A 19,526-nucleotide genomic window follows, 5' to 3' on the forward strand; every position below is an offset into this window, starting at 1 on the left:
AAGTGCCATATCACTGCACTGTACTAGAGGGAGACAGAAGAGACAAGGTTTGGAGAATCAGCACCCACTGTGCTCCCTGGAACCCCAGCAGCTTGTTCCTGCCCCAGCAGCAACACATTCACGCCAGCAGAAGTGCAGGGGCAGCACTGTGCTAGTTAAACACTGCTTTTCAAAGCAAAATTCATCTGAGTGGGTGTATAAAAAGAAATAATTCAGAAGAAAAAATTGTAAACTTTTATAACTGTAGTGTCATTAAACTATAAAAAAATTAGCAGTCTGAAGATGTCTCTTTACCACCCCTGAAATTTCCTATGATAATTCTGCTATAGATTTTCTTTCAACAAGGGCTAACCAAGCCCTCTCAAAAACCTACTGGTCTATTTTAAGAGAAGGCCACATTACTCAAACTCTCAGCTTCATTAAAATTCTTTTTCTTAAATTTCATTTTCATTATACATTTCATTATAAAAATAAGATGCCCTCAACAAATCCCCAGCCTCAAAATGCTAACCTCCCTTAACCAACAAAATAGCACATCCAAGAGTGCATCTACCCTTGGAAAAATCAATACCAGTACCAAAGAGAGAGATGATCATGCTGGCCTTACATTTGCTAAAAGTCCAGGCTAAAGTGATGCCAACAGCAACACTTTCTGTCTTTTGAACAGGAGACTGCACAAATTTTTCTGCAGTTTGCTATAGGAGCAAAAACATACCTAAACAAAAGAGCATTAGCTCTTAAAATTACATCCTATATTGATAATAGCACCATCTTTTATTTGAGGACTCTGAATGCAAACTGTTAAGACATTTCTTCCTCATTATCTTCTCCTAGCATATACTGGCAATTTTTTACTTTTAATATTACTTTAAAACTCAAGGCTCCTGCTCTTTTCATCTTTTTCTGGTTTAGATAGATAAGTTCTTCCTTGTCTTCCCAACATGCTCAAACACATTGTTAACTAGTCATGAAATTCCTGTAAAGTGAAGAGTTAGGCACTTAAGTACATACTCCTTAAGTACACTTAAGTAAACAGCTAAGTAGGCACTTAGTAGACTCAGGTTAGACTGAATCTAATAATGAATGAGGTTAATGACTTATCAGCATTCCTTGGTCGTAAAGTTTAGACTGGATATTTAAACAGGACATTAAATCTTCGCACAGTCCTCTCAGTGGTTTGCCACTCTCAAATCACTTTGTCAAATCTGTTTAAGGATTCAGGTTTTGTATTCTTTCCATCTAACTTGCATATTTTGCTCAAAGTAAAAGTAAAAAAAAACCCCAACCAATCCAAGGACTAATACAGTTCATTAACACAACTATAAAAATGTTAACATTCACAGTTATTTTGGTCTTAATATTTTTCACATGTATACATTCAATCATACTGTGTTATTATTAGGTTTTTCTAATCACAAGTGCAGGGCAAATTGTACAACAACCAACTGACATTCAAGTAATCCTACCCTGAGAAAATCTGTTATTTTTCGACTGCAAAAATCCTTTTTTTCACTAATCCCACTCCAACATACAAAATTAAAAGCAAGAGGCTGCACTGCAGAGGCATCATTTGACAGATTGGAACCAAGGAAGCAGTTGCTCTCACAACTGCAAAAGTTTATCATTTTCACCACAGATTTACTCAGGGTAAGTAGAGTACATGCAATTGAAATGCTTACCCCAGATAAGTGCTAGGCATCTTACTTAAAACCATAAATAAAGAACCCCATGGGACTTAAAAAGAACGTTTGCATCTCCTCACAGAAATAAATAGAGTTTTCCAAATTAAAATCACATGCCCACAAGGCTGTGTGAAGCAGACAATCTGAATTCATATCAGTAGTGAAGGAACAATTCAGTAAAAGGATTTCTGTACCAAGGGTAATTTTGAAGAACCAGTGGGTGAATAGATAGTGGGGAAGCATGCCAAAAGGGGTGACATTTTAACGTGCTCCTCTTGCCAGGTAAGAGCTTGTTCTTTTGTAATTCATATAGGGTCTGAGGACAATCTGCCCACCCCTTGCAAAGAGTGGAATTAGTCAGGGCTGGTACTAGAGATTTCCAGCCTCCTCTGCACAGAGCTGGCATTTCTGGTCTGGTTGCCTTCATTTTTCTTCCATGCCACAGGGTCTCCAAAACTTCCAGGAGTTTTGAAAAATGCTTCATGATGAGCAGGACGAATACTCTTGGGAGTGAGAGGAGCTGACGAAGGCTATTTGTGAAAAAAACCCACAAACAAAAAACACAACAAAACACACACACAAAAATAAACAAACAAAAACAAAGTGATTTGGCAGGGTTTTCTCAAAGCCTACACACACAAGCAGGCAAACAGCTGGGAGACATTAACTTCTGTACCCTGCTACACACTCCTTCAGGAGCTCCATGTGAAAAGCTATGAGCTTTGCCCCTGCTTTTCATTCTGGAACCGGATGCCAGTACATCGCTGCTTTATCTCATTTCCAACTTGAATTTTTTCGTAATTAGTTCATACTCATTTGTTCTTATGCCAATCTTGTCCTTTAGCTTAAATGTCTCTCTTCCATGATGTTCTACTCACTTTTGTTATTTGTTATGTTTTATGTCACTCATATTTCAGATAAATGAGTTCTCATTCACGTTTGAATTTCTGATTTTTTTAACCAATAATCTGGTTCTATGGTAAATTAAAAAAAAATCTTTATACAAAAAGATGAACAATCCCACAAGAATAACTGTTTTCACTCAGCTTTTATGCTGCTATTACTTTTCTATTACATAGTGAAGAGAGATCAGAAAAGGGCTGAAGGGATAACCCAGGACACTACTACCTCAAAGTGTTGCAGCCAGCTGATTCCTGAATTCTGATGCATAATCCTCCTGTCCTTCTACTGTTTTTCTGTAGCCATTGCATAGCACACCATGACACTGTCAGATGGGGAAAAAAACCCTTAGATTGCTGGGGGATTTTAGAATTTCTCTAAGAGTTCTAAAACCACTTCACCACTCAGGACTAAATGGGCTATGGGCTATGTATTCAAACACCCTGTGCCACTGCTAAGATGGACACACACAGGCTAAGGGGATGACACCAACTCTCAGCAGTGACACAGAGGCACCACCCTGCGGTACACGCTGCCATCAGGCCCCTGGCACAGCTCTTACATCACTGCTGCTGTTCACCTTTCCCCCTTACCTGCTGCAGCTTCAGAAGGGTCACCGGGTGTCCCATACACACAGAGGAGTCCAGCTTAACAGCACTGCAAGATCTGGTAAGCACAGGACTCAGGTGCAGAGCAGGGTGAGGCAGCTGCTGTGGATCCACCGAAGGTGCAGGTGACACCTTGGGGGTGACAACGGCCGTGGTGCTTATGAACACAGGGGTGGTTGATGCCAGGCTGGATACACTGAGATTTGTGGAGGCAGCAGCTGAGAAGGAGCCATCAGGAGCTGAGGAAAGAGGGCTGGTGAATGAGGGAGAGCAGACGAGAGGGAAGGAAGCCAAGGCTGCTGATGGCACCATGACACAGGGTACACTTAGAGAAGGCATCTGGTTCGCAGCCAGGCTGATGGCACCAGGGGCTTGGTTTGCAGAGAACAGGAAATTAAAACTGCTTAATCCTAAACCAAAGAGAGAAAAAACAAAGCATTAATAAACCTGAAAAAGGGAATTAAACTACTAATAACTTCATCTACCATAGGAAAAATGTGTGACAATAAAGAAAATCCTGCCTAGTAAGTAAACTGTGACAAAAACAATTAAAAAAAAAAGGAAGAAAACTGTCACAACCTCCTAACTCTTCTGTCCAGCTATCTTTCCTATCTGTCTCCATTTTCCCCCTACTTGTCTATTCACTGTACCTGCATCCGTTTACTTAGGTTATATACATACCAATCACACCCCTTGCTGTTTTCTGCTTCTTACTTCAATTACAAGCAACATCCTGGCTAAACAAACTTTTTTTCATTAACTGGAATCATCCTCTGCTATATGTATATAAACATATACATTACTTTTAATGAGGAAAAAAAACCTAGACAAATCAAACCCAACAAATGGGAGACACCCACAACGATATTTCACAGAGGCATTAATTTTGTTGAGAACAGCTGAACTACTGTGTTGAAGTAGAAGCTATTCTGGCTTCCAGTTCATCTGACCTCCCAAAACACCAGGATCAGCATTTTTAAACCGAGCATCTCCAACCTAAGTGAAATGCCATAGAGCCAACTCCATGTCACGAGTGAATCAAAGATTAAAGCAGTAGTCATGGGAATCTGCCACAAGTCCTATTCCTACAAAGCAGTCATCCACTGCACACAAACACAGGCATAAAACATGGTGGACACAAAATCCCATTGCAATACTTTCAGCTGCTTCCTCTAGACCCCCAGAGTGTTCTACAAGCTGGGCTGGCTACATTGCCAGTGCCTTGGGTTTCAGGGGTTATACTGATAGTGCATGTTACAAGACAGTACAAAGTTTGGAAGTGATGAAATTCAAACACTTAGGGGATGCTGCTGTTCTATATTGGCCAGCTTACTGCTAAATCTAGACTTCCAGCTCCTTTGAGTTTTGAATGCTGGGTAAGTGTCTTTTTTTTGCTGCACATAATTCAGGCATGCAAACCCCACATTATTCAATGCTATTCATATTTGGGAATCTCAGAAAAATGTCTCTTTTCAGAGAAGCGACAGTTCACACTGAGTCAAGAGATTTCAGAGTTAACAAACTGCTACAGAGAACTGCAGTCAGGGTTTTTTATACCAAATATTCACCTATTTGTAGGACTCAGTGTTTGCTCACTGAACAGATACAGGGGTTTGGGTGCATCCAGATCTCATGGCTGTCCTTACCAGCAGTAGGCTGAACATAAAGATACTGTGGTTGGAAAGGCTGATTGGCATTTTCTTTAGAGATGTGCTCATTTCCTGGAGGGGGTTCATCAGGGTCTTTGTTCTGAGATTGTTTTTCTTGCTCCTGACAATCAAAAGGCTTAACGGACTCCTTGTTTGCCGCCTCTGGAGCAGCAGGACTTGCAAGGTCAAAACTATCCGTTTCTAGATGTACAGCAGCTGAACAGCCACTTCCTGGGGAAGATTCTGCCTTGGGAGACTCAGAAGGCTCCTAATCAAAAACAAAAGTGGAAACAAAGATTCCAAACTGAAATAAAACAATGCAATACCTCTTATGCACCTTCCTTCTACATCTGTGCAAAGGAGCAGCACAAACCTGATTAGCATACCACCAAGTTGAAAATTTTGTTTGAGGGTTTGAAGAGCCATATTAGTGATGCCTAAACCCTGTGCCCTTTGCTGTAGCTCACATTCAGTACTTGGATACACTACATAAGAAATACCTGACCTCTGGGATTACTTTTTTATTGATAAGGAAAAACACTTGTTTCAAACTGTTTATATTCAATATTCAAATGGTTTATATAATATGGTCTTGAGTCTGACCCCTTCTTTCAGTATTTAAGTGAATTCTGCGATAACTACGCATCACCTTCATCATCATCATCTCTCTCTCACCAGCCTACTGTGGGTAACGCTGGGCCTCAGAGAGAGGCTCAGGCTGGAGAGTAGGGGAAAAGAACAAGTCACATTTGCTATAGCTCTGTGCAGTAAGCAATGCTGCTGCTGCCTGGGAAAGCCCAAACTAAAGGGGAAGATGAGAAGAAATAATTACATTGATTTCTTCCCCTTTGACCCATTGCTTTGCTGAAGAAAATGATCAGGATGCTAATTCCAAAGAACAGCTGAGCATCACATCACTATGCAAAGAAATCCAAGTCCATTTTCCCCTGCTAGTGTGAAAACACCTCCCAGTTAATGCTTATACTTCCTGACACAGCCCACTTGCAAGTTTATTAACATGTAGGAGGCAGCATTTTTATCTCTCAAGAGCAGTGTACTGAATTTAACCTTCTGAAAACAGTCTTAGGCAAAAATCTTTCCTTACTATGGGAAAGCCTAAGTGATAATGAGATTCACTTTACCTTGGGTACTACAAGTGAGAGGGGCAGAAAACTGTGTTCCAACGTCTGCTTTTTAGCTGCTGGCTCTTCATCATCTACAGGTGCAGAGGGCGAGGAGCACTTGTGGGAGCTGCGTTTTTGGCAGACACTGGGAGCTATGGCTGCCTGAGCTTCTGCGCTCCTGTTCCCAAGGTCTCCTGCAGTGGGCAGGAGCTCACTCGAGTTATTTTCCTGAATACCACCACACAACATAAAAAGGGGTGAAGATGGGAAGCACAGGAAGGGTTGGTTGGGGACCAGGGCAGGTTTTCCATTTTCTGTTTTGGAGGCTGCTGGTGTGGAAGGGTGTGAAGCCTGGCTGCTGATGCCAATTGGTAGTGAGAAGCTTGGCACATCTGCCTGAACCACAGGGAAAACTGCCTGAGGCAAAGGGTTAACACAAAAATCAGAGTCCCCAGGAACCGGAAGAAGGGACAAAGGTAAGCTTGTGTTGGAGTTCTTTGCTGAATTTAGTATTGTTTTGATGTCACAAGCTTTATTCCTAAAAAGAAACAAAAACAAAAAAAACCAAATAGTAATGAAAAGAGGAAAAACATTTATTCCAAAATTAAACCCCTATTTTATCCTCAGAAGCAAAGAGATACATGTTTGGAAATAAATGTGGAAAAATTCCACCCCCAAACAACAATTTTTACACAATTTTAAGTTTAGAAGAAGGGTCTTCTTTTTATCATTTTTAATTACACAGAAGCAGAGTTCTCAGGTTTTTGGTGGACCAATAATGCTTTTGGCTGCACTTGACTTGTGAATCATTCACAAATGAATTCAAATTGGAATAGATGTAGAGAAGATAGATGAGAGACAGAGATGCCCTTCCATGGAATCATAATTTGCTCATCCTACCCAGACAATAGGTCAAAGGAATGACCTATATAAACACATATGACAGAAAGAACTACTGAAACAAAACACCAACACTGGTACAAGTGCAAGTGGATGTAAAATGACCATTAAAATAAAAAGCCATGCTGACATCTACCAGTATTAAAATTGTAATAATGAGATTTTATGACAATTTTTTAATCTCAGTCTCACCAATGGAATCTATTAAACTAAGCATGACAAGCACAAAGCTGCAACTGGACAAGAGTTAAGAGCAACGTACCCAGTATCTTCCTCTATTTTCTGCCTGCAGACAGCTGCTAGATTTATCATTCTGGAATAATTTTCATCCAAATTCACAATAGAGGCTGAAAGAACAAAGAGGCATTCAATTAATCACAGATAGGTTTACCAAGCATATTTTGATACTGGCCATTTAAAATAATTACTATAATTAATCACCTAGAGCTAGAATCTGCAAGACATTCAGAACTCTCTAGTCCCACTGGAGACGTGTTCAACATTGTTATTTCCTATAAGAGGGAACTGTGAAAATCCCCCTAATTACTTTATTTTTTGTAACAACTATCCGTTAGATTGTTACAGTAAATTTCACTATATTAGGAACCATAAAATAAAGCAAGCATTTTGTGGCTAAAGATTTTTTCTTAATCAAGTTTTCACAGAAGAAATTGTAGTATAGTTGCAGTTAGTACAGAACAGAAACATTTACCTGCAGAAAATAAACTGCAGATCCAATTGCAGTATGGCCCAGATTCACCTCATGTACCTTTAGACATTTGACTGGAGGTTCTAAACCAAAAGTTTCATTATCACATGAACAGCAGAAATATAGGTACCTCCCAAGAGTAATTAATATTTTTAATCATGCTGATTCACCCAATCAGGTGCCTTAAATTGGTGCATGCCCTCATCTGGGCAGGTCCAGTGGGATAGAAAAGAACATGCTTAATTAGTAGTTACCTTGCTTTGCTTGACGTGGGCTGTTAGGCTCAGAACTGACCTTCCTTCTGGTTGCTTCACAAGGCTGTGAACTGTTAAATGAAGCGTGACGTGTAAACCTTTGCTTTCCAGTAGCACTGGTCTGGTGCTGGACAGAGGCTTCTCTCTGTGTCCCCGGCAGAGGGTCTGATGTTGGGCTACGCCCACTCAGCTCATCTGTAGGGACACAATATTGTACCACCGTCCTTCAGGTAACGCAGCTCATCATTGAGGTTTCTGCCATATTACCAAACTTTGCGTTGAGGGAAGAGGCAACCTCCATATTAGCTCAAACCACACAACACCGAGACAAACCTAGAACTCAGTAAGCACCAGTAGACAAGGTAAGGGCTTCCTTCCTATCCATTCCATAGCAGCTGCAGCAGCTACATTCTAGTGTGCTAGCCAGGAGGAGAAAGGGTACTAAGATAGTATTTACATTATCCTTCACTTTTACTTCTTCCTGGCACTGTCCTGATGCAAATATCAAAGCCAAAGGGCTTCCCTTTGCTCTAGCTTCTAGTCAAGGAACACCAGCTTACAGAGACACTCTGTCCCACCACCGTGTTTTTTGCAGACAAAGCTTTTGTAAAAGGGGCCATATGTGAGATACAGCCCTGCTCTACCTTGGCACGTCCCTTTACAAAGAAAATAATTACTGTTATTGCTGTAATTATTACAGAATTACCAAAATTTTCCAACCCAGAACAGCTGTAGGCCCAGATTTGAAGATGTCAGTGCTATCTGCTATTGCTCTACAATTCATACAGTGTAAAAATACGTACAAGACACAGTACACTTCAACATCCCTCCACAGATCCAGATCTTGGGCACAAAGTCTAACAAGGGCAAATGTTGAACTGGCAGCAGTTCTTTACACAGAGAAAGCAAATTTTTACCACTTGGAAAGGGACTGTCAAAGCAAAAAGAATATAAATGCAAGCTACACAAGTTACCAGTCTTTTCAGGGAATTCCACAGGCCCAATCCACTTGAAAGCTGGTTTGCGTCCTCGTTCCTCTGTGACATGGACTTTCTTGATCAAGCCTAGGCTGGTGAGAACGTTCGCGATATCATACAGTCTTCGTACCTTTGCTAACAAAAGGCAGGAGTAGATAATAGTCAGGTTTACAATGCATACAGGACATATTTATGTGATAATTTCATTCCAGACTATCACCACAGCTTTCATAGATGAGGTGGGCAAAACCAAATTGGCATGGACTTAGGCCATAGGAAGTGGTTACCACAGATGTTACCGATATTTAAGATCCAATTTTCTAAGTAAAAAAAACATGGACTCTTTGAAAGCACAGAGCACTTGGATAACACAATTGCAAGCTCTTCTTATTTCATCACACAAGATACCTACAGAAAAACTCTTATCTGTGCAATCATAAAATTGTGGTCATGCATAAAGGAAAAAAAACCTCTTATGAAGCCTGCCTTGCCAGCTCCCCCCATGATTGTCACTGCTACTTTATATCTTAGATGCTCAGGTTTAAACTCACCTTCCTCATTCTGATGGAAATAGGTTAGGAAGTGATCAACTTGCCCAGAAAAGGCAACTCTATCTCCACATGGGTAAAGAGAAGTTGGGGGCAAGAGGCACAACAGTGCACAGCTGATCACAAGAGGACACATATTTATGATTTTTAAAAGTGTAACACACTCAGAAGAATCTCTGTGACTCTAGTAAATAACATCTTTGAGCTGACTATGTTACCCACATATTTTCCAGCTGAACTCCTCAGGTTTATTCTTATATTTGGGGAAGAATTTCAAGACTGAAGTGCAAGTACTTTATTTTAAAAGTATTTTAAAGACTTGAAGTCTTTATCTCAGAAGATTTGTTTAGTAATGCTAAGTAAAAGATTTCCTAGGTTAAAAGGAGAAGGAACATATTTCTGTAGAGAGAAAATTAATTCCATTCAATTAAACAACATGTTTCACTTCTGAAACATCATTTAGAGCAGTACAGGAAACAGGGTTTAAGTATGAAAAAAAAATCAACAACAACAAATTTTCTTCTTTATTCTGAAGCTGAACTTGAGAGATAATTGTCAAAGTGACTTTTCCCCACACCAAGCTCTGTTTTCACAAATATGCATTTGCAATGAAAAAAACCCAGAATATATTCCAGGAAAAGATGCACAAATTGCTTTTATTGTTACATACTGGTGTCTGTTTAGTGTCAGTCCAAACATGCCCCATTTTCTTTACTCACTGACAGATTAATTTGCCTCTCATTAGCCATCTTACTTTTAAATTTGCTGTGGTCCACTGTATCTTGGGTTTCTTCTATCAGTATCTTTGCTGCGATGTCCAGAGTGACTATCTTGGTCTTGGAGACAAGGAACAGCATGACAAACTTTTGGCTCATAATCCGCAATGACTTGTCCTTTCTGCTGTTTGCAGATGCTGTGTTACAAATAATACCCAAGCCTCTTAGCATATGTCATCCTTCACAGCCAGTAAACTAGTAAGATGGTTTCTCACACACAAAATAAGTAAAGCATTTCCTTGCCAGAAAGCAGAATTTTATTGAAGGCAGCAATTAACTGATTAATGCAGACAGGAGTCTCACTTCAAAAGGCAATAAAAATTCAAACTTGCAGAAATAGCTTTTAGAAATTCCGAAGTTGATCCTATGTTATGTTACACAGTTTTGTGCCACTATAATTTTGCGACTCTAATGGACTTTGTAACTTAAAACCATTATATGTTATATGGGCAGCATGCAAAGAGTGGACAAATGAAGATGGTGCTTTCTGTCAGGATAAAGCATTTACTGTCAGATACAGGTGGGGAAAGAACTGGATTTTCCAGCAGAACTTCCTGCCAGTCTGCAAGAGAGAGAGAAAAATCTGTCTTAAGAGCTATGCTAGGGACAGAATGGAAGGAAGAATTCTGCACCTTCCATGGTGTATTCAGCACCTTTTTGCAAAGGATATCTTTTTATTATTTCATTTAAAGGCAAAACAAGGGAAAAAGTGACACAGTAAACTGGAAAAAGAGACTTGAGTCTGTGTATCATCACACATTTAGTAATCATCTTACCAGAGCTGCAATCTGGTTCTGAAAAGTCCAGAAATGGTCTGTCTTGAGAATCTGGAATAGTTTCCTTTTTCCTTTCTCCAAATTTGTACTCTAAGTCCTGGTCCTTGTGCTGTGAGGTCATTAACTCTCCATACTGTAGCTCTCCAGCCTCCTGAAGCATTTTCAGAGTTTGGCTGAGGTTGTGCCGCCCATGCCAGCAGTATTGATTCTTGGCCACACGGCTGACCAAGTGCAATGACTCCAGGACGTTCACGATATCGTAAATTCGTCTCCTCTCAACCCCTGTTTGGGAAGTGGGGGGAAACAGATAAAAAAAGACATAGATGCTCATTTTAGTTCACCAGAAGCAGACAGAGAACAGGTTGTTCTCTAACAGACACTTTCAATGTTCATGTGGGTACATTCTATTAGATACATCTATATTTGCACACTGAAAATCTGACTTATGCGTGGCCAGCTTCACGGTGTGCTGCTCTTTGTCCATTCTCTTAACTTCCAGCCCAGCCATGGCTTCAGGTTTAATGCACCTACACTGTGTTGAGAACTGATTGCAGTCTGCCAGCCCCATTCACTCAGACCTACCCAAACTGTTTCAGGGTTTTCAGAGCACTTTGGCCCTTCCTTGTAGAGAGCTTCAACATTCAGACATGTACCTGTACACAAGCCTGTGTGTAACAGAGGGCAGAAAAAGGTCTGCCACAGCACAGAGATGAAAGCCCCTCATACAGGAACCAAGGGTAGTGCAGTCTGCCACTTGCACTTACAGTGACACAATTACTTTTACTAGCTAAGCAAGTACCAAGTAAAGGGGCATCAAAAACTTCACAAGGTGCAGAGTGGTGTAGAATGAGACCTACTGCTCCCAAACACAACAGAAATAAATCATCAGTGCTGGCTGTACCCACACCTATGGGAAATTTATGAAATACGTCCAACTTTAGTTCAACCTGACTGATGTGAGCAAGGTTGAGGACTGAATATGAACAGGTTGGTGGCAATGCTCCCTGTCTTAAGTGCTTGTTTCCATGCTGTTTGAAGCATGGCTGTTACATATAGTAACACAATGTAGTACTAAATGCTGGTGGCAGCATCTGCACCAAAAATCTTCTAACAGTTAACACCAGCTGAGCAGAACAAGTGTTAGTTAGGGTGAAAGGTTTTGAAAACCTCCCTGTGGGAGGCAAAACCATAATGTACCTTTTTACTTATCTGAAGATTAGAGATAATACCAGCCTCAAACACATATTGGGTGAAAAAATCACGAGCACATTCAAGTGTGTGAAGAATTTGGAGCGAAACATAATTCAGAAAAACAAGAGTGCTACACTTATCCTGTTGTCTGTCAGGCACCAGCAGCACAGCTCCCTTTGTGGCCTTCCGCAGGTATTCCATGAACAAAGCAATATACATTTGTATCAGAAGCTGTATCACAGACACCACTCGTTACATTGAGAGCAGCAACATCAGCAAGGGCTAATTTTGTGGTCACTGAGGCAAGTGGATACAAGCAAGGAAGGGAAAACCAAAGGGAGAAGGACGGCCAAAACCTTCCCCTTTCTGGGAGCAAAAATTTCCATCAATAAGTTTTAGAAGAAAGTTTCCATTATTTAGGAAAGCAAGGTAACGCCACTCCCAACACAGAGTAAAGCACTATCCATGTTCAACTGTACAAGGTTGGAGCATGAGCATCTCATGCAAACACATAAAAGAGTAACTGCAGAATCTAAAAGAAAAATAAATTTGAGAAGTATTTTATCTATCTATCTAATCTGTATTCTATCCTATTTCAAGTTCACTCTACCACGGCAAATAAATTCAAGGCCTTTCTTAACAGAGTCACAGAAGACATCATTCTTCTGTTCCTTCTCTTCCCAAAACAGACAGATTTCATTTTTGCTACATCTTTTCTGTTAATACCTAAGTTCTAAATGTAGATACAAGATTTATTTAGTTTAAGTCAAATTTTGCAAAGCCCTTCCTAGCTAAGAAATGTATCCAAGGACTTAGATATTTTTGTTATTAATGTGTCCTGGCTGAGTCCTCTCTCCCAAGTTTTATTACTTCTTGCAGATATTTCATTAATCTTTTAACTAAAACCGAACTTAACAGCAGAACCAGAAAACAGGCTACTCATAACCTCTTCACTGCCTCAATACAAGACATTTTCTCACAGTACTCTTGCCATTCTCCCAGCCCCTTCCCGTCACAAGGTGATATTTAAAGCTAAGGTAACTTCGATGAACCATGAGATCCCAGAAAATATGACATCAAACAAGTTCAGAACTCAGGGAGTAAACACAACTGATCTCCTACACAGACCAGTTTGCAATCATTCCCCCAGATGTCTCATTTTGACAGAATTTGTTGTCTATAAGTCCTCCTTCAGAGAGTTTGTAAATCCTATCTCTTTCAGTGTTCAACATATTGAATATTTAAGAAAGCAACAGAGCTGGTAAACAGCTGGAAGCAAGATCTGTCTCGTAAAAAGTGCAGAAAGTCAGAAAGCAGATTTCAAAATAGTAGTGCTATCAAACAACAAAGACACTGAAGAATATTAGGCACTTCCAACTCTTGATTAGTATGATTAGAAGGGCATCCAGACCCTGGGGAAGGCAAATCTTGAATGTAGTCTGTTAGAATATGATATTTGGAAGGCCCACCTCTTAGGTTACCCCAGATGATCAGTTCCCCCAGTTTCACAGGTATACATACCAAGAATTGAAGCCACTTCATCCAAAGAAATGGTAGTTTTCTCTGTTGACAATGGATAATTTGGATAGCGAGCTAGAAACTTTTGGCACAAGAGTCCTAAGCTTTTCTGTTTTCTGCTGGGTCTCTGCTTTTCAAATTCATCAACCGTGTTGTCATCTACTATATCATACTGTTAAAAAATAAATGTTAACCCTTTAGTGCAGAGCTTTTAAAAGCAAGGCATAGTCAAGTGAGGCATATTTCAGATGTTACCAATATTTAAGATCAGATTTTCTAAGTAAAAATTAACATGGATTCCTTGAAAGCACAGAGCACTTGGATAACACAATTGCAAGCCCTTCTTATTTCATCATAAAAAGATACCTACAGAAAAACTCTTATCTGTGCAATCATGAAATTGTGGTCATGCATAAGGAAAAAAAACCCCAGTAAATCATAAGATGATAAGATTATACTTGGAAAGAGTATTTCTTTTGGAAAGAAGGAAGAATATGCTCTCAAACACTTGTGGATCTAATAAAACAGGAGATGAAGAAGTCATCAAGAAGCTCCTGAAATACCTCTTTTTGCTGACTTTTCCAGTGACTCTATCACTTTAAGAAACTGGTGATTGGGGAATAGGTGGGGGCACTTCACTCAGAAACTATAAAAGGTACTACTCAGTCTTTAAACCTTCAACTTAGTCAAGATGTTAGCTTAAGTAATTCTGTAGGATAGCCTGAATGAGGTCTTTCTGTCCCTGCAGTGGGAAAAAAATAGGAACCAGCACAACAACGATGGCAAAAATGTTGGAAGAGGTACGTTTATCACAAAACAAGACTGATGGAGGACTATTTTGCACTGGTAACTCTGGGGTTTTCTTCTCAGTTATAAAAAGGAAAAGAAGCCTTGCCGTCTGGCAAAGAAAAGCTGAAGGCAGTGGTAGCTGTTGAAACCCATTATTCTTTGCTTATGGGATCTTAAGCTGTCCTTCGCTAGTTGCAACTAAGTAATCTTGTGGCAGGCTGGAGCTCTGATAGAACTGAGTTTTATATGGTATGGAAATAGCAGTATTCTTACTGTAAAAGTTCTACTTCTTTTGTATGTTACCTTTCTAAGTGGATGAAATTATTAAGTGAAAGTTTTATTAACTAGAAAATACTTGAACTCTTTATAGTAGCCACCCCAAAAATGCTGTGTGCTCTTAGCAAGCTTGGAGTGGTAATGAACTAACCTTAAACATTAACTATTTTTTACCTACTGGACACTATGTTAGGAATGATCTTTAGAGAATTGTTTGTTTTGTTACGACTATGAAAACTGCAGAATTTTCTACACTACTGTTGCTACAGCAGTTGCTGCAAAAACTACACTTCTAGAGTGATCTGTACCTATGAAATGATGTTTCTCAGCAGGAGGACCCAGAATTATTTTCCTGTTGCTGAAATAACCAAGGAAGGATATCCTACAAGAAATAAACGAGGAGAAGAAAAGCAGTGATTGGAACAACAAAAAAAAAAGAGCACGAAGGAAGAAAACAGTTTTTGATGCTTACTACAATTTGATGTCATTCTCTCCTGGGACAGACTTCCTAAAGTGAGGACAGGAATCAACCCCTTAACTGCCTGAGTCTTGTGAAGTAGAAATCTTAATGCATGACCTTGCTTTCTGACAACTAGTTAGGAGCTCGGGTTAAAAGTGGGAAGAAGAGGTTTTGGTGGACCACTTTGTAGGACAGTTGCAGATGAGGCATAAGATCTGGAAAGCATGCTCTCTCATTGTCAAACTTGTTTTTGAAAATAACATTTGTTTAAAAGAGACATGGCAAGTTTCTTTCTAATGTAGTTCAAAAGTACTTCAGCTGGGGAAAATCACATTTATGCTTTACATCCTTCACTGTCCTTTTAAGTAACATTCAGGCTCTTGAGGGAATCTCAGGTCAGTTCATGCTAAGACAGCTTTCATCTCTTGAAGTTCTACTGCTCAGCCAGTGCTGTGTAGGCAACTGTCTTGGGGAATGTCTTACAATTCTGCACCTTTCCATAGGTAGCAAAGAACCAGATGGAAGAAAACTGAGGAACAACTTAAGGAAGGTGCAAATCCTATCTGAATATAAGGTAACTGTGTTCTGAGTCTCACCTGTAATGAATCAGGCACGTCACTCTGCTCACTATTTTCTATGGGTCTGAAGAGCTCTTTCTTCTTTTCCCTGTCCCTCATGTCAGGACTAGCAGCACTAATGAGAATCTTCAGGTTAGCAGTAGGAGTCCAGGGATCAGGCTGAGGTCTGTCAGTGATCTTAACAGGTGTAATTGGATTTCGTTCCGGTGTGCAGCCTTTTTGCTTCGATAAATCAATTGGTTCATTCTTAATGGGAGTCTCTGGGGCCATCCTGGTTCGATCAAATATGTTTTCCTATTAAAAAAAAAGTTCTTTAGACACAAGAGAAAAAAAACATTCAATCAATCAATTTCATGATTTTTATGAAATCAATTTTACTGACTTGTGCCTTGGAACTCATAGCTATATTTAGCACAGTTCTTCTACTTTTGTTGGGAACATTAAAATATTCTACATGATGCTGTACTGGAGGAAGTGTAGTTGAGATACTGCCTTGAAGTCCAGAACCTGAGGTCAGCCAGTCCAACCTGTGGCCTATTAGGCTTTTAAACTCTGACTGTTATTATTAGAAAGTATTGCCCACAAACATAAATCACCAAATCGCAGGGAAACTGAGATCATGCACTGGCCACATTACACTTAGCAAGAAAACAGAGTTCCGTTTGAAAGGTCCCAGATTCAAAGCCAGCTGCAGATGCAGCTCAAACTCACAAAATGTCAGACTAAAGGGGATGTAACCTCATGTGCAACAAGGTAAGTTTTGCATCTGCACTGTCTGCTGCTCAAAGCAACCAAGAAAATCTCTATAACTGTTCCTTGACTACAACTAAGAGCTGTTAGGAGGAAAAGTCTAATTCATCAGATGATTTTTATCATTTCCTGAATGAAGCTTATCTCCTTCCTGTCCCTAGCTCCCATTAAACTTTTTCAGGAACCAACTGAAGGAAGCATTATTGGTATCCTCAATATAACTTATTTTATTTTGTGCTGCAAGAAATCCAATTCAGAAATTGAATAAAAGCCTGAAAAAAGATTTTAATTTATACTGGATTACTGCAAGAACTTTCATAAGTTTTGCCTTTTACTTGGAGTAATTTAACTACATTTAATCGGTGATTCCAAAGGTCATCCTAACATGCACAGTCTAGCTAGAAAGCAGAAAAAAGTTGTAATAACAACAGAAACTGGCTTTTACTAGCAGTTTTGTAGCGCTCAGACTGAAAACAAATCTGGCACATCAAAAGCATTGTGCTCTGAGCACTGATGAAGAACACTTCCGCTTACATTCACCTATGAATTACCCTAAAGGATGTAATAACTCTCAGCCAGTTGTAACTTACCACACTATGATAAACAGGAGTCAATTTAGAGGCCATAGTATTTCTTGGAATATATATTCATATAGTGTTGGCACTCAATATTTTCTTGCAATTTCATGTTTGGCAGCAAATCAACCCTTAAGTAATGCAGAAGTCTATCTTCCCCTAAAGTTCCTGTTCATTATGGCTGATGGTAATGGAACTGCAGTGAGGGCACCTGAAGCAACCTGTTGTTTCAGTACCTCAGATCTTGTTTGTGTAAATACCACAATGAAAAAAAGCAGTGGTTCTACACGAAAAACATGACTATGCCTTTTCAAATCTTTATTTCCTACTATCAGTTCTTTATTTTCTACTCTCATAAATACCTGCCAAGGTAAGAAACACTATTACCCTCTCTCCTTTTTTTTTTTTTTATTCCTGTGGCTGCAACACTCTGTGAAGTCCTACCTGTATTGCACAAAAATGCAAGATCACTTGGTACAAGTAAGAGATAGGGGACAGGAAAGGCCAGCTTGATGAACTTAGTATGTAAGCAGTAATTGAAACAAATCTCTGATATAACTGGAGCAGAACCTGACAAGAACTGTGTGAATTTTGGAGGACTAAGATTGAGCATGGACAACAGGTCATGAATTGCATCTGGTTCAAGAGACATTACAGAGCAAGGTTATGCCAGAGCCTACATATACTGTCTCCTGGCTGGTGAGGCAGCAGGGAAACCACGAGCTTGTTCCTTGCTGAGTGGCCCTACTTAGCCTTTTGACTGGAGAACACCACTTCATGAGTACAGACCAGAAGGCAAGCCTAGTGGACGTGTCCATCAGCGTGCTCAAACTACTGCTAAATAAGAACTATATACCATCTATTCCTGTGCCAGGTTAGGCCTGGAGGTTCTTACCTTTAGAACCATGAGTCTCTACAAGAGCCCTCTCCACCCTACCACATGGTAGCCATTGGGGGTACTTGAGATCACCGAGTGAGTTTCACTCAGGTGAAAGCTAAATGGTGCCTTCCCGGTACCAGAATGCAATCACTTCACTTACTGACAAGGGTGGCATGACTCAGGCTTCTTAAACTGGACTACTTAATCTTAAGGGTAGCGTTGGACATCCCAGTGCCCCAAGCGCTCGTAGGTAAGATGCTGCTGTACAAACCAGCAGGGCAGAGCAGTCCGACGGGCAGCACCTCAAACGCTGCTCACGGGAGCCACAGAAGCACGATCCAGAGCCCGACCCCCCTCCAAGCCCCCCGGGAGGCGGCCCTGCACTCGCGGAGCTGGGGCTCCGTGGCGCCCACCGCTCTCGCCGCCCTCCCTCCCTCTTCCTCTCCTCCCTGCACTGACCGGCCCGGGGCTCCGGACAACGCGTACAAGGAATGCGCCTCGCCGGACCGGACCGGACCCGCCGCAGGCCCTCCCGCTCACCTTCTGGGCCGCCTCGACGCGGCCCCGCCGCCCCGGCCGGGCGCTCGCCAGGTCCCGCAGTGCCAGGATGCTCACCTCCATCTGCAAAGCGAGAAGGCGCTTTAAGCTCGGCTCTTAAGAGGAGCCGCTCCCGTCCCCGCGGGGAGCGCGGCTGCTCAGCGCTGCGTTCGCGGGGACGGAGGGAAGGACGGAGGGAAGGGAGGGGGCGGGAGGCTCGGCGGGCTCCGCGCCCTCACCTCGGCCGGGGCCGGGGCGCGCGGGGGGCGCGCGGCTCTGCCACTCCCGCCAGGCGCCCTCAGACATCGCTTTACAATCCCGCCAATCAGGCGCGGCCGCCGGGGAGCCCCGGCCGCGCCGCCGGCCAATCAGCGCGCGGTCAGGCGGCGCGCGGCATCGGGCGCGCGGGACCGGGCTCCCGCCCGCGCGGAGCCGTTTCGCTCCTTTTCTTGGCGCTCCCCGCCCTCCCCCTCCCGCGCCCTTCCCGCCGCCGCCACCGCGCCGGGCGGGAAAGGGCCGGCGGTGGCTGTGCCCGGGGAGCCGCCTGCCTCTTTCCCGGAGCCGCTGCCCCCGTCCTTAAACCTGCGAGAGGGGAGGTAGGGCTGAGTCAGCCGGAGGCGGGTGCCGCCTCGGTCGCCCGGCCAGCGGCTCGTAAGAAACGCCGCCGCGGTGTCCGCGCCCGGGCCGCGTCGCCCGGGGTGTGGGTCGAGCGGCTCGGCGGCCCCGGGCAGCTCGGACGGCGTTATGATCGTTCGCCTCATCCCCTGAAGCGAGTCTGCTGCCGGGAAGGTAGAGCGAGCAGACGCCATGGGGAGCAGCCTGGAATTTTGGCTCTCTCTCCTGAGACTCTGCTCTGTGGCTTTCCCGGCTTTGGTACCTCATTTCATACAGAGATAAACGAAAAACTGGAAGGGAGCCTTGTCCAAAGTTATCAAGTCCCGGGAGCCTGTGGAGCGGTGCAGTGACGAGATTTCAGTCGTACCTGTTGAGACTATGGAGACGCAATATTGCCAAAAAGAAAAACAAACCAAACCAAAACAAAACAAAAAAAAACCCAAAAAGGCAAAAT

At 42.0% G+C, this 19,526-nt stretch overlaps 1 protein-coding gene and 1 long non-coding RNA gene across 3 annotated transcripts; one reads left to right on the plus strand and one right to left on the minus strand.

Annotated features, from left to right (window-relative positions):
- Window positions 1–1,301: 1,301 nt before the first annotated feature.
- Window positions 1,302–18,711, minus strand: E2F7 (E2F transcription factor 7). Of its 2 annotated transcripts, XM_040063498.2 has the most exons (13): window positions 18,697–18,711; window positions 18,461–18,541; window positions 15,734–16,009; window positions 13,616–13,784; window positions 10,904–11,185; window positions 10,106–10,264; window positions 8,801–8,938; window positions 7,827–8,021; window positions 7,126–7,210; window positions 5,982–6,501; window positions 4,837–5,107; window positions 3,176–3,600; window positions 1,302–2,212 (listed from the first exon to the last, which is right to left on the minus strand). In XM_040063498.2, the coding sequence occupies exons 2-13, from the start codon at window positions 18,539–18,541 to the stop codon at window positions 2,036–2,038; spliced, it is 2,778 nt and encodes a 925-aa protein (XP_039919432.1). In that variant the 5' UTR covers window positions 18,697–18,711; the 3' UTR covers window positions 1,302–2,035. The 2 variants fall into 2 exon arrangements, with proteins under 2 accessions (XP_039919432.1, XP_039919434.1); XM_040063500.2 differs by lacking the exon at window positions 18,697–18,711 and having other exon boundaries at window positions 18,536–18,612.
- On the plus strand, window positions 14,301–18,424 carry LOC120752452 (uncharacterized). The gene is made up of 4 exons (XR_005700712.1): window positions 14,301–14,412; window positions 15,007–15,190; window positions 15,641–15,711; window positions 17,479–18,424. It is a non-coding gene; the product is annotated as an uncharacterized LOC120752452 (long non-coding RNA).
- Window positions 18,712–19,526: the final 815 nt, after the last annotated feature.

Source organism: Hirundo rustica, chromosome 4, assembly GCF_015227805.2.
Source record: "Hirundo rustica isolate bHirRus1 chromosome 4, bHirRus1.pri.v3, whole genome shotgun sequence".
Lineage (NCBI taxonomy): Eukaryota > Metazoa > Chordata > Aves > Passeriformes > Hirundinidae > Hirundo > Hirundo rustica.

Excerpts from the sequence above, each read along its gene's own strand:
- E2F7 (XM_040063498.2), bottom strand. The coding sequence starts at position 18,541 with ATGGAGGTGAGCATCCTGGCACTGCGGGACCTGGCGAGCGCCCGGCCG. Across the intron at positions 11,186-13,615 it reads TGAAGTGGCTTCAATTCTTG|GGGTTGAGAGGAGACGAATT; the intron begins GTATGTATACCT and ends CTTCCCAAACAG. Across the intron at positions 7,211-7,826 it reads CCCACGTCAAGCAAAGCAAG|CCTCTATTGTGAATTTGGAT; the intron begins GTAACTACTAAT and ends TTGTTCTTTCAG.